This window comes from Aplysia californica, unplaced genomic scaffold, assembly GCF_000002075.1.
Source record: "Aplysia californica isolate F4 #8 unplaced genomic scaffold, AplCal3.0 scaffold00829, whole genome shotgun sequence".
NCBI classification, from domain to species: domain Eukaryota; kingdom Metazoa; phylum Mollusca; class Gastropoda; order Aplysiida; family Aplysiidae; genus Aplysia; species Aplysia californica.
The window spans coordinates 77,881-91,257 of record NW_004798099.1 but is presented as its reverse complement, the minus strand read 5'-3'; the positions used below and the strand labels follow the sequence as shown (position 1 = coordinate 91,257).

At 38.2% G+C, this 13,377-nt stretch overlaps 1 protein-coding gene across 1 annotated transcript in view; it reads left to right on the top strand.

Moving 5' to 3' along the window:
- Positions 1-593: 593 nt before the first annotated feature.
- Positions 594-13,377, top strand: part of LOC101845432 (tyramine beta-hydroxylase) — a gene marked incomplete at its 5' end in the record, with an annotated part of 18,457 nt that continues 5,673 nt past the window's right edge. The window contains 5 exons of the mRNA XM_005109916.3: positions 594-791; positions 7,605-7,740; positions 8,542-8,676; positions 11,264-11,434; positions 13,152-13,315. Of these exons, the coding sequence (XP_005109973.1) occupies positions 594-791; positions 7,605-7,740; positions 8,542-8,676; positions 11,264-11,434; positions 13,152-13,315 (804 nt within the window). The remainder of the gene's footprint in view (positions 792-7,604; positions 7,741-8,541; positions 8,677-11,263; positions 11,435-13,151; positions 13,316-13,377) is intronic.

The following is a 13,377-nucleotide window of genomic DNA, read 5'->3' as shown; positions in this document are numbered from 1 at the left end:
TTGTTCTATCTTTCCTATCAGACATCGATCGTCCATTTCTTTCCACCTGTTTGTATTAAACGCTCCAGATCTTTGGCATTTATATGACCTAATTCCGTTGCAAGCGCCCTAAAACTCGTACTAGAGATAAAAAGAAATGAATAATAATATGTGAGGCAGCGTGGTGGAATCACTCTCGTCAATTTTTGGGCATGTAGAGTTATTGGTATCATCTGAAAGCTTGTTCAATAAATGTCTTTATTTTGATGAAAAAAATATCCTTTTATCTTGAATACAAGTCGAGATATTTGCGAAAGAAGGAGGTGGAGGTCACCTGTTTTTAGAGGTAAAATTAGTGAGAAAATGGTCGCCAAAGATTAGTTTTTTCCTTAGCTTAAGAGTCCGTGGTAACTGAACATTTACACTTTTGTGCCTTTAATCAACGTTTTTCAGAAAAATTTCCACAGAAATGAGTAATAGGCATGACAGGTGTTGAGCCAAAAAACAAAAATTTGATGAAAATTTATAAACCTATGGAAAAATGAAAGTTTCTTCACTTTGATTATTTTGACGAGAGCCTAATTCCACCACGCTGCCTCACATATACACTTTTTGTTCTCAGAATCACCACGCTGACGTCACTCCTGCTGTGTGTGACGTCATACCGGCACTACCAGCTGAAGATCCCTAACGGTGACGCTGTCCCCCACCCGTGCAAACCCAATTACATCTGGAAGGGCGTGGGTCACTACCAGGTGGCGGGGACAGGCGTCAGGAACGTGTTTGGGGAGGACTTTGCCGCTGCCGGACATGTCAGTTTGGTTTTTGGTTTTCCTTTGTTTTTATTCTTTGTTTGGATTTTTGTTTTGAAAACTGGCTCATAGTATACAGCATAGATTTCAATTGTGGATGGTTGGTGGATGCGCTGGTGTGCTTTGCTATTTCTTTCCAATTTATCATCTATCGACTTTATCTTTCCTCCTTCTTGTTTGTGTTTGCTACTCTCTTGTAATACCTCTAATCTTCGGCACATATTTATTTGACCTCACTGTGTTGCAAATACCGTAAAAGTCGTACTAAAACTGAAAGACTTGAATTTAAAAAATCCTACATTGGGCACTGTCACAGCCGTCACTCTTTGTCCTCTAATTAAAAATATTTCGCTGCGCTGGTACACGGACGTGTGCGATCTAGATTATATCTAGTAAAGAACAAAACACAAGTCCCGTGATTTAAAGTGCTAGCACAACACTTCCCAGGGTGATCCAAAGAGAACTGTACAACTTGTTTAGTAAATATCTTCCTCCATACTGAAGTTTTGCGTTTATAATTTGAAGATAACATTTGGGAGCCAAAAGGAATTTGTCTGATATTCATTTTTGATAAGTCTATTGAATGGTTTTGCTCTATAAGACGCATTAAAAAAAACAACTCACTTTTAACCTTGTCACCATTTTCATAACGTTACGCACCAGTTCGCATTAGGCCTACCACTGAAAGTTGCAACAATCGCGCCATATTGCAAGCTATAACAGTCTAACAAGTCAACAGAAGTCTGCAGCTATTATGCTTCCTAAACTTCGTTTGCCTGCTGAGATCATGGCTACGTTTAGTAAAGAGCAGAGAGCTTTTTGTATTGAACATTGCCTCTCCACAAACTCACCATCCTTGAAATTTCGAAAGTTCTGCGCACGGCATGGAGAAAATGCTAAGATGCCCTTAAGTCCTTTGACGTCAAGAGAAGAGAATTTTTGTCACTTTGGATCTATAGCGAATCAAAACTAAAAATGTCCTTTAAAAATGACCACTTCAGGTCGAACACGCACCAAGCAGAGCCCTTTAAACGTCACCACGGTGCAGATTTCAGTGGTCGAGTCCCATGAGACGTCGGTCTGTAGACAATCTCCAGCTAGGACTTTCCTACATCTCAACAGTCTGCATTCTCATGGCAGATCTTAACCTACGACTGTACCATTCTAGGCCGAGATGACAAGGATCAGAACATTGCAATGTGTTCATGATTCCTCGATTTTCTTGAAAAGCGAGATCATTTCCTCGATGACTTTTGGTTTAGTGCAAAGCCCATTTTCACCCTGCGGGATATGTTAACTCCAAAAATGCTGTCTTTTGGGCACCCCACTCCCTTTTGTCTCTAGAAGCCACTTCATAATGAATATATACAGTGTATGTATACACTCTACACAAGGTGAAGACGTATGTCTCGAACTCTGACATTTTCGGAAAATACTTCGGCTTCTGTGTCGTGTATGGTGTAAAAAAATTTATACCATACTTGGAGCTGTTTTAGCATTGCACTTCCTGTAAAATATATCCTTATATTCCACACGTGAAATATAGGCTGGCTAAGCTGATATCTCACACGTGAAATATAAGAATTTGCATAAATTACTCCGCGCACTAGATATAGACCATATTCGCCTTCTACTTCTATCCCTCTGTGTAGGCTAAGCAAAGTAGGAATAGCCTAGATAATAGATTTAAATCTAGATATGTAGATCTAGATCTAGTAACAACTTTAAAAACTTCGCTGCAAAGCGCGCTCACCATGGTAAAACCAAACACTATAGTCTCCCAGTCTCGCTGTCCCTTATGGTCGAGTACAGGACGTTTGGAAATTTCTTTTTCCGTCCAGACATTTGAAGCAGCTCACCAGATAAACACAATGGGGGGGGGGGGGGGGCAGTAAATCTAAATAAATTTTAATTAGATATCTATTACTATCATCAAAATGATCGATCTACTACACAACTTAATAAATAACACCACTTACTCCTAGATCTTGATCTAGACTCTTCTAGGTCAAGGCCTATATCAGCATGGATAAATGAAATGATTCTTCAAATGATCATGAAAGTATTGCAAGACTAACAAAGTTTTGAAATTTTGTAATCACTTTATCAAACATTTAAAAAAAACACTGTTTAAATTACTTGCATTGCCTTTCGAATGTTTGTTTACATTAATGGTGGGAAACGATCAATGTAAAATATGGAAACTTGACCTTGTTGATTGCTGGGGATTTAAATTCTAGGACCGGTGTTATGGATGACTTTGCTTGACCTGATAACGTGGCTTCTTTTGTATATGGATTTGACACTTGCAATTTTATCTCAGATAATATGGATTTCGATGGCAGGGGTCGTAAGTCTCGGGATTTAGAAACTAATGCATTTGGGTTTCAACTTATAGAGTTTTGTAAAATTAACAAACTTCAAATACTGAATGGCAGAACCAATGGAGACGAGGAAGGAAACTTCATCTGCATTTCAAACAAAGGCAAGTCAGTCGTAGATTACATCATTGTAAGCGCGGATGGGTTTCAGGAAGTAATTAAAGCCTTTAAAATAATCCCTAGATCAGAGTCTGACCATTTCCCTCTTAATCTAACGCTTACAACACCTGGCTTTGAATGTGAACCCGTAGAACAAAAAGTTTTGTGTCCTTTATGTGATATCTAGAAATGTTTTTGGAACAACGCATACGTCGAAGACTATGTACAGGCATTAGAGGACAACTTGTTATGCGTTCAAAATGAATTATCTGATCTTATCCATATAGGTAAAACAAACGATGCTGTTGTGATGTTGAATAATTGTGTTAAAAGCGCCGCCGACTGTATGCAATCTACAGGTGTTAAAATGGTCAAAAAGTGTACCTCCCAACCACCATGGTTTGATAAAGAATGCTACTATGCAAAAAGGCAAAAATACAAATCATTAAAATGAATTTCATGTTTCGAACTCAAATGAAGCATTAGATAACTATCTCGCGTTGATAAAGAAATTAAAAAACCTTTGTAAATAAAAAAAACAATCACAGTATACACAATTAAAAACTCAAATTCTTATTCAAAATTGTTTGAAGCGCAATTCGAAAGATTTTTGGAAACAGGTCAATATCCTTTTATGTAAAAACCCGGTAACAAAGAATACTATCAAACCCAGAGAATAGTATGTCTATTTTGAGAAATTGCTAAACCCCCTCTCGGGGTCTGGTGGTAACGCCAATGGAAATGACGAGTCAACCAGCTTGAACGCATCTGTTTCCTTACAACCTCATTGCCTTCCCATGTGGTGAGCCAGGTGATTTGTTAAATTCACCCATTTCAAGAGACAAAATTGTGTTGGCTATAAATAATTTAAAATCTGGCAAGGCGTGTGGACCTGACGGCCTATCGCCGGAATTTTACAAATTCGGTTGCTTGGACCTGGCTGAATTTCTCCTATCTCTTTTCAATTCAGTTTTCTTCACAGGCAACTATCCAGAGGAGTGGACCAAGTCTATGATATTTAGTTTGCACAAAAAAGAAAACGTAAATGATGTAAATAACTATAGGGGCATTAGTTTACTAAATGTTCTTGGTAAATTATTCTCATTCATATTAAATAGGAGACTACAACAATGGTGTGATGAAGGTAACCTCATCCCTGAATCTCAGGCCTGTTTTAGACGAAATTACTCTACAATAGATCATATATATTTTCACTCCAGTCTTTAGTCTAAAAAGATATCTCCAAGCCTGGTGGAAAGTTCTATGTACGTTTTGTCGACTTTTTAAAAGCATTTGACTGGGTGGACAGAGAAAAGCTTTGGACAGTATTGGGAAGTTTTGGCTGTTCTGGTCCAAAGTATACCGTTTTGAAAAGTATGTATCGAAGTGTTCTTTCATGTGTTAAAGTCTGTTCAGATGAACGAGGATCCATGCAATCTTATATAACTGAATACTTCCAATGTACATCAGGTGTCAAACAAGGCTGCATACTTAGCCCTATATTATTTTCTTTGTTTATATCTCAATTTGAAAAACACCTTTCAGATTCAAATACCCTGCTATATAGGTATTTCCCAATGATAATGATGGTATTTTCTGTTGAATGTACGCTGATGACCTTAGTCTTTTTGACAATGTCAGAGGTTTACAAAAGAAAATCAACTTGTTACATGATTTCTGCCAGATGTGGGGTTTAAAAGTGAATACAGAGAAAAGTAAGATTGTTGTTTTTAGAAATGGAGGCTATCTCAGAATATCTGAGAGATGGTATTGGGAAGATAAGATCTTAGAGACAGTAACCTATTATAGTTACTTGGGCATTTCATTTTCATCGCGTCTATGCTGGAGACGAACGCTGGAGGATCGAGCTGGTAAAGCTCAACGGATTGTTTCTCGAACAAAAAGGCTTTTCGGTTCTTACCAAGAATTAAATTTCGAAACAGCAAAAAGCATTTTGATATAAAGATTAAACCGATGCTGCTTTACGGCTCTGGAATTTGGGGTACCAAAAATTGGGACGTGATTGATAATGTTCAGGTAAAGTTCTGGAAAGCCTTTTTGTGTCTTGGCAAAACTACACCCAAATGTTTAGTTCTAAGAGAAGTGGGAAGAACCAACTGATGTTCTGATTACATGCACTGTGTCATTAAATTCTGGTGCAGACTTATACACTAAGAAAATGACAGATATTCAAAAAAATGTTACATGCAATTATATCGCTCCTGTGATTGATTGATTGGGTAGATGTTTTAGGCACCATCGACACCATTTTGGTCATTTAAGCGCCAACAGGTTTCACCGCTATAAAATTAGACGTGTTTTTAGTAAGACTCTTTCGGAGCTCGCAACCGCACACGATCACACTATTTTCATTATGCTAAAAAGACGAACAAACATTTATACATTTAAAAAATATTTTTTTTGTAAATATGTGAACTGGGCAGAGTCAGCTGGGCTACGGAAGTTAAAAGCCTATTTTTTTTCCCTGGGTTTTGGATATGCCTGGTTTTCTCAAAATGTTGGAAGCACTAGACTCTTTCTCAGTGAAGTAAAAAGTAGACTTGTTGATCATTCTGTGCAGAACATAGAGGAAGAAGTCTGTCGCAAGTATAATTTATTCTCTCTTACAATTCTGTTTCTGGAAACAACTGAATATATCACCAACCTCCCACGGTATTGGAACAGAAGAGTCATAGCTTTGTTAAAAACTCATAGCCTTCCACTAAATAACAATCTCTATCGATGGAAATTAACTACTTCGCCCTTACGTGAAAGGTGTAATTCTCTTGAAATTGAAGATGAATTTCACTTTATTTTCTATTATTCACACCTTGTCCATCAAAGGAAATTGTTAATTCCTCCCAGCCTGACTCAACCCAGTGACAGAAATATGCAATGTTTGACTCATGATAAAAGCACAACCTTTACATATTAATTATGGAAACATTATTTATCAAACGAATGTTTTGTGCGATGCGATGTGGTCCAATGGCCTTAAACACTGAATAAACTTACTTACTTACTTGTACACATATACAAAGTATGTGGCTTTAAACACTCTTGGTTTAGCAGGTGCTTGTGTTTGGGCGCCATTGAACATTTCGAACGACTCGTAAAAATGTGTCAAGTCCAAAGGAGTGCATGTAGAACACTGCTACAAGGAATTTCAGAATGAAATCGTTAGTTTTTTAAAACTCTGTAAAAGAAACTAAATATTGTTAAATGTCACAAGGAAGGAAAATTAAATGTTAAAGAGAAAAAAAAAAGAAAAAGATCATCCAATCTTTTCACGACTTCCTTCAAAAGATTTTAAAAACTTGGTGAACCTTGCGTTTTTGGGGTGCTTATTTCTTTAAGCCATTTCCGTTTTCAAAATAAGTTTCTTTTTCTTGGATTTTATGTCAAACAAATTCCTTCTTAAATGAATTATGTCTGTTCCAGATTACAGCATTCTATGACAATTTTTGTGCGAGATATTCAGAAAAAAAGTTGTACATTTTTTTTGGGATCACCCTGTACTTGCCTTTCATTTGATTCGAAATAGAGTGAAATGGTGCGCTCTTTGATGTACCAGAATTTCGTTAGGAACGCCCAGTCTTGGATAATATAATACAAGTTTAAGGTATACAGAAAGTTTTTCTTTTTTGTACGCAGCCAGGCTGTCACTCAAGTTTTCAACACCACCAACAACCTTATAACATCATTGGGTAGAAATGAATGATCCAACCAGTATGTAGTTTGATAATATTATAGATAATATGAATTTTCTGAGGTTTTGTAGCTTTTGTGATATGATTATAAACAACCGAAGGATGCTGTCAGCAAGCTAAACTGGCTCTCTGTAAACTGGGAAATAATGGCACTGGAGACACCATGGAATCCTTGAGTGAAATATGGGGAAAAGGTAGAAGGTATGAATAGGTGTATTTCTTCTCTCGTTGTGTATCTCTATCTATATTTCTTTGTTCTTGTGTGTTTATGTTACTCTTGACGTTTTCTACCACTGCTCCTCCCCCCGTCTCTCTCTCTCTCTCTCTCTCTCTCTCTCTCTCTCTCTCTCTCTCTCTTTCTCTCTCTCTCTCTTTCTCTCTCTCTCCATATTTATATATATATATATATATATATATATATATATATATATATACATATATATATATATATATATCTTTGTTCTTGCGTGTTTATGTTACTCTAGAAGCTTTCCACCACTGCCCCCCCCCCCCGTCTCTCTCTCTCTCTCTCTCTCTCTCTCTCTCTCTCTCTCTCTCTCTCTCTCCTCTTTCTCTCGATGTCTCTCTCACCCATTCTTTGTCTCACTCTATCTGTTCCCCAGGAGTGGACAGAAGAATTATGTCGCAAGGACTCGGACGGTGACGGCTTGACCAACGGTCAAGAGCTGGGAGACCCAGACTGTGAGTGGAAGAAGGAAGGGGACATACCCAAGAGAGAAAGAGAGATCACACATCCAGGTAACTAGCCGTCTGTGTGTGTGCGCGTGCGTGCGTGTGTGTGTGTGTGTGTGTGTGTGTGTGTGTGTGTTTTGTGTGCATGTGTTTGAGTGTTAGTGTGTGCGTTTGTGCGTGTGTGCGTGTGTACTTGTATGCATGTACGTGTGAGAGAGAATGAGCCGGTCTATTTTCCTGTGCACTGCTGTTTTTCTGTCTCTTCGATTTAAAAAAAATGTTATTACCTAGTCTATTTGTTTCAGTTCTTCCGTTTGCAAGACAGCGTGTTTATTTGTGTGCGAACCTCTACAATCATCTACCTAATCATCTTTGTTCTGTTCACCTGCTGTGTCTGTCAGTGTGTTTGTCTGTACATCATCTTCCATATGCTGGCTGTTTTGGTATGCATATGAGAATATTTTTGCCCGTTCGTCTCTCTTCACCACCTAGTGACGTCGTATTTCGCATCTTTGCGATGAGCGAAAATTTGTCTAGTGTGCACGAGGACCACTGTGCCGAAAGAGCGATTGTAACAGGGATGCAGAAGACATGGGTTCGATTTATAAGTGAGGAAGTTATTTCCTCGAGTATCTCTGTCTGTCTTCAAGGATGTTATATCCCATTCTGCCTGTATTAGCCCTGAAAGGTGAGGTCAAAGCAATTGGGCCTGAGTTTGAATTATGTCGATGGGAGCGGTAAAACATGTACACATTTTATAGCATCTAGTTAATTATCTGTATCACATAAAAAAAACAAATTACAATAAGTTCAATCATCACAATCGTCACGATCATTACAATCCATTATTGTGCCCCTATTATCCAGGTATTTGCGACCCGTGGGACTCTCCCACATGCTTCAAAAGAACGTTGAACCATCCGATCTTCGACACCCAGGAGAAATGGATGAAGGAAATGTGCAAAGCAGACGAGTTTGTCTGTCATGCTTTCAACGACACTGGTAAGTTTGTTTTATTCTTCAAATGATTTTATCATATAGAAGGAATATGACCCATTGTATATTTGAGTAGGTTTATAGGATGGTCATGCAAAAAAAAAAAAAGAAAGAAAATATTCAAAAAAATCACAATACCTGACGTTCTTTAAAAAAAAATGCACTCCCAAATATAGTCAACTGACGAGAAGGAATCTTAGTGCAGTGCCATCAAGATATTACAGAGCTTTCATTCAGTACTTATTAGAATAATTCTGATTGAGGAGTAGATCTAGATCTAAATTATATTTCCTTACAACTACGAACGATATCCCAAACTTCATGGCTAAAATGGCTGTTGTTACTTGGAACATAAAACAAAGGTTTAACACTACTAACCTTCTGTTTGCATGCTACTATAACAGGAGTTAGCCAAACCTTTTCCTCTCTGTGTTGTGATCCTTTCCGCAGCTTTGGGGCCCCGATGCGTTGGAATCTCACACTTCACACACAAATGAACCGAGGTTCTAACTAGCCTTTTTCACCACCTATACTCTCAGCAGGCCTCCTCTGCCTTGATACAACTCTCTCCTCTAAAAGTCGTACCAGTAGTAACTCAGACTGCTTTTAAAACTTGCAAACTATACAACTGTACACAGACTCACACTTTACTCACTCTCACACTTTCAGCCAAACAATACAATAGGTTAGGCCTAACCCCCTGCCACAACCAAAAACAACCAGACCACAATGGCCATAACTCAAAAACTAATTCATTAATTTTACATTTGTATTCTCTGCACACTCGACCTTCCCAGAACCACAACACCTTCCCTAAACACGCTAGTGTATTGTGGAAGAAGAAAAATGGTTACCGACATTGAAAAATGGCTTAAAGTCAGAGGTGTTGGTAGTTGGCTGGTGCTCTGGTATGGTTTGCTCCTTCTTACCTATCAAACATTTATAATTTCCCCTCCTTTTTGTGTTTGTTAACCTCTTGTAACATATCTAATCTCCGACCATATTGTGTTACAAGTGTCGTATCTATGACCTTATTGTGTTACAAGTGTCGTAAAAACTCTTACTAACACTACAAAAGAGGTTTGAGGTGGTCTAAAACTGTTCGGGAAAGGAAGCAATCCAATTGAAATTCACCTTGAATGTGTTTTTGTATTCGGCAAAGATAACAACGAGATGATTCAAAAACTGACCTGTCGATGGTTAAGTATGTTCAAGGCAGGGCATTCAAATCTAGAAGATGATTCGGGCCAGTCTTATCTGACAGACTAGTGTTGATGCTTTGATTCATAAGGACAGGCGGTAGAAAAGTCGTGACATCTCAAAGACTGTTGTTTAAAGAATAGTGATGAAAGTCTTTAGATACCATTAACTTTCGGCTCAGCGGGTGCCAAAACAATTGATAGAACATCGCTTGGTGCTTGTCAGACATTTCTGAAACGACGGTACGGTGGTGGCATTGATGAACAATAGGAAGTGGAGGAGACCTATGGGAGCTAATGATGACGTCATACGACTGAATGGGAATTTTCATGACAAACTGATAATAGTAGACGAACATGAGCAGATCACACCTCTTCAGACGAAGATGCATTCCATGACGTTGAAAGGCAACTTGTCACCAACCCTCAAGAGTTCATAGTTTATCACTCTTCAAAGAAATTCAAGGCATCCATTTTTTGAGATGTAAAAGATGTTTTGCTTTTAGACATTCTGCCCTCCGGTAAACCTATAAATGCGGCCAGGTATTGTGAAAATCTAGACAGAATAAGATAAGCCCTGGGTCGAAAAAGACCAGACGGCCTAAAAAAGGAGATTGTCTTGTAGCATGTCAATGCCACAACAAACACAGCAAAACCGACCAAGGACTGGCTTTAGTGATACAAGTGGGAGGTTCTACTACACCCAACAAACGTTTCAGACCCTGCCCCTTCAGGACCCCTCAGATGACATATTTGTCAAGACAAAGCTTCACAGAGGCAGACGATCTCATTGAAGAAGAGAAGTATTGGATGCAATGTCTTAATGAGGTTTTCATGTGGGAGAGTATGGTATATTATTGCCGAGTTTTACGTCCATCTCCAAATGGGCCGAGTTTAACAAGAAATTTGTATTAAGTGAATTTCCCAAAAACCCAAAGTCGGACCGAGTTGAGTTTCGAACCAAAGAAGGCTCAATCTCACGATTACAGGTCATAAGCCTGGCCATTAGGCTATCAACGCAATTTGAGGAAGTATTATATTATTACCTGTATATTCCTATGAGCGGCAATAAGAAAACCTCATCGATCTTCAAGGGGATTGCGCAAAGAAGTAGATGAAAGGGATAAGTACTTTAAGCAGAAATTGTATTATGATTAAACCAGAACTTTCCAAAGTTATGGCTATCATCACCTTAATTTTCAGGATAGTCCTTGTGGTATCAAATAAGATGAAATACAAATGTGAGTATTGGCATTTTGGGGATGTTTATTGTATTTCAAACAGACGAGTGAATCGTATTGAATATAATGAACACTACCCAGAGTTGAGACTAGTTCCAGAGGTAGGAACAGTACTTCAAAAATCCTTGACATGTTTCTTCATTCCTCTCACAGACTTGAAAACGCTAAACATCACTTTCCCGCCAACTCCCGTCCCGGCTAAGGAGACCACTTACATCTGCCAAGTCTTCGAAATTCCTGAAGGAGATTTTCACATGGTGGCCACCCAGCCTATCATTTATAACGAGGGTGTTCTTCACCACATGAGTCTGTTTGGATGTGCTGGTAAGTCTCTTTCTCTCTCTCTCTCTCTCTCTCTCTCTCTCTCTCTCTCTCTCTCTCTCTCTCAACACATCATTTTAGCCGATGTGCTCATCCCGTGAGTCTATTAGGATGTGGCAGTGAGTAATTTTTTCCTGTCTCATTTCCTGCTCATCTCTTTCTCTATATCTATCTATCTATCTCTCTCTCTCTCTCTCTCTCTCTCTCTCTCTCTCTCTCTCTCTCTCTCTCTCTCTCCCTCTCTCTCTATCTCTATCTCCTCTCTCTCTCTCTCTGTCTCTCATTCTCTGTCTCTCACTGTCTGCTTTTCTATCTCTTTCTCTCTCTCTCTCTCTCTCTCTCTCTCTCTCTCTCTCTCTCTCTCTCTCTCTCTCTCTCTCTCTCTCTCAAACACACACACAAACACACACACACACACACACACACACACACACACACACACACACACACACTCACTCTCACTGAGGAAGACTTTTGGGTCACCGTGACATCACGCACGAAAGACCCTTTCCACTAATGTTAAGAATATAGGGGGGAGTAGATTTACATTTGCCGAACAATGATAGTTTCACTTGTCTTCTAGTTGAATAAATTCAATAAGTAATGGGAGGTAATCTTAGTGAACAGTTCATGGACAGTATTCTAGGGTTACATCCCCTTACCAAAGCAGCGCTGCGAAAGTTTTTAAAAAAATAATTCTTCTCCTTCCTCTTCCTTCTTCTTCTTCTTTCAAAATCTAATTCTAATAAATGTTCACTGATTTATCCAATACCACAATTATGAAATCTACTCTGACGCAAAACCATTTGCACTATAATTGTATTGGTCATCAATTTTTCATCATCAATCACATTCAGTCTTTTCCTCTTTACATTACATTAGGTAGTTCTTGCTTTGTTTCTGCTTTTCAAGGTAGGAGAAAATAACTGTTGAACATGTCCTGCCATAATTTCTTTGTTATTCAGGAGACAAGAACATAAGGAATTGAAAGTTTAATACAATAATATTATAATTCACCTGTTAACCATGGACAGAGATAATGCACGACTCGTGTATCACACTATACTATTTGTATGATATTATACCAGGAGACGTAAAGATAGCAAATGAACCGTTTATTACAATATCTCGCTGTCGATCAGAGGAAAAACAAGAGGAAAATGAAATGTTTAATACAGTAATATTAAAATGTCTGTGCTTCAGATTACGAAAAGATTACGGACAAACACTTTAATACAATATCATTTCCCCGTTATTCGATCATGAATAAAAGATAAAACAAAAGAAATGCTCAATACGCTCTACTACATAATTGCTCATGTATTATTATTCAGGAGAAAAAGAGATAACGAATAAATAATTTATCTGTTACACAGGAAACTATGAGAAAGCGAATAAAAAGTTAAATACAATATATTTCCTCTGATATTTAATACAACTCACTTTCTCTGTTTTTAATACAATTAGTTGTCTGTAATTTAATTTGATTCCACGTATATCTGTTTTGTAATACTATAAGGATATAATTTCTCTGTTATTTGATACTTTATAATTTGTCTTATATTTGTTACGATTTTTTTGTTATTGATTACTATATGATTCATCTGAATTTCAGGAGACGAAGAGACAACGAATGTACCGTTTAATGCGAGTTTCTTTGATATTTAATACAGTATAATTTCTCTGCTATTTAATACAATATAATTCATCTGATACTCAGGAGACGAAGAGATAACGAACCAACCGTTTGAATGTGACATGTTGGCCACTCAGAACTGCCAAGACTTTATCAGCATCTGGTCTGTGGGTCTGGCCGGCGAGTGTTATCACCCGGACGCTGGAGTGAGAATTGGGATCAACGGATACAAGAAGGTGGCACTGCAGGTTGGTCCTTTTTGTTGTGGGGTTGTGAGGTTGGTGGTTGTGGTGGTGCTGGGTGTGTGTGT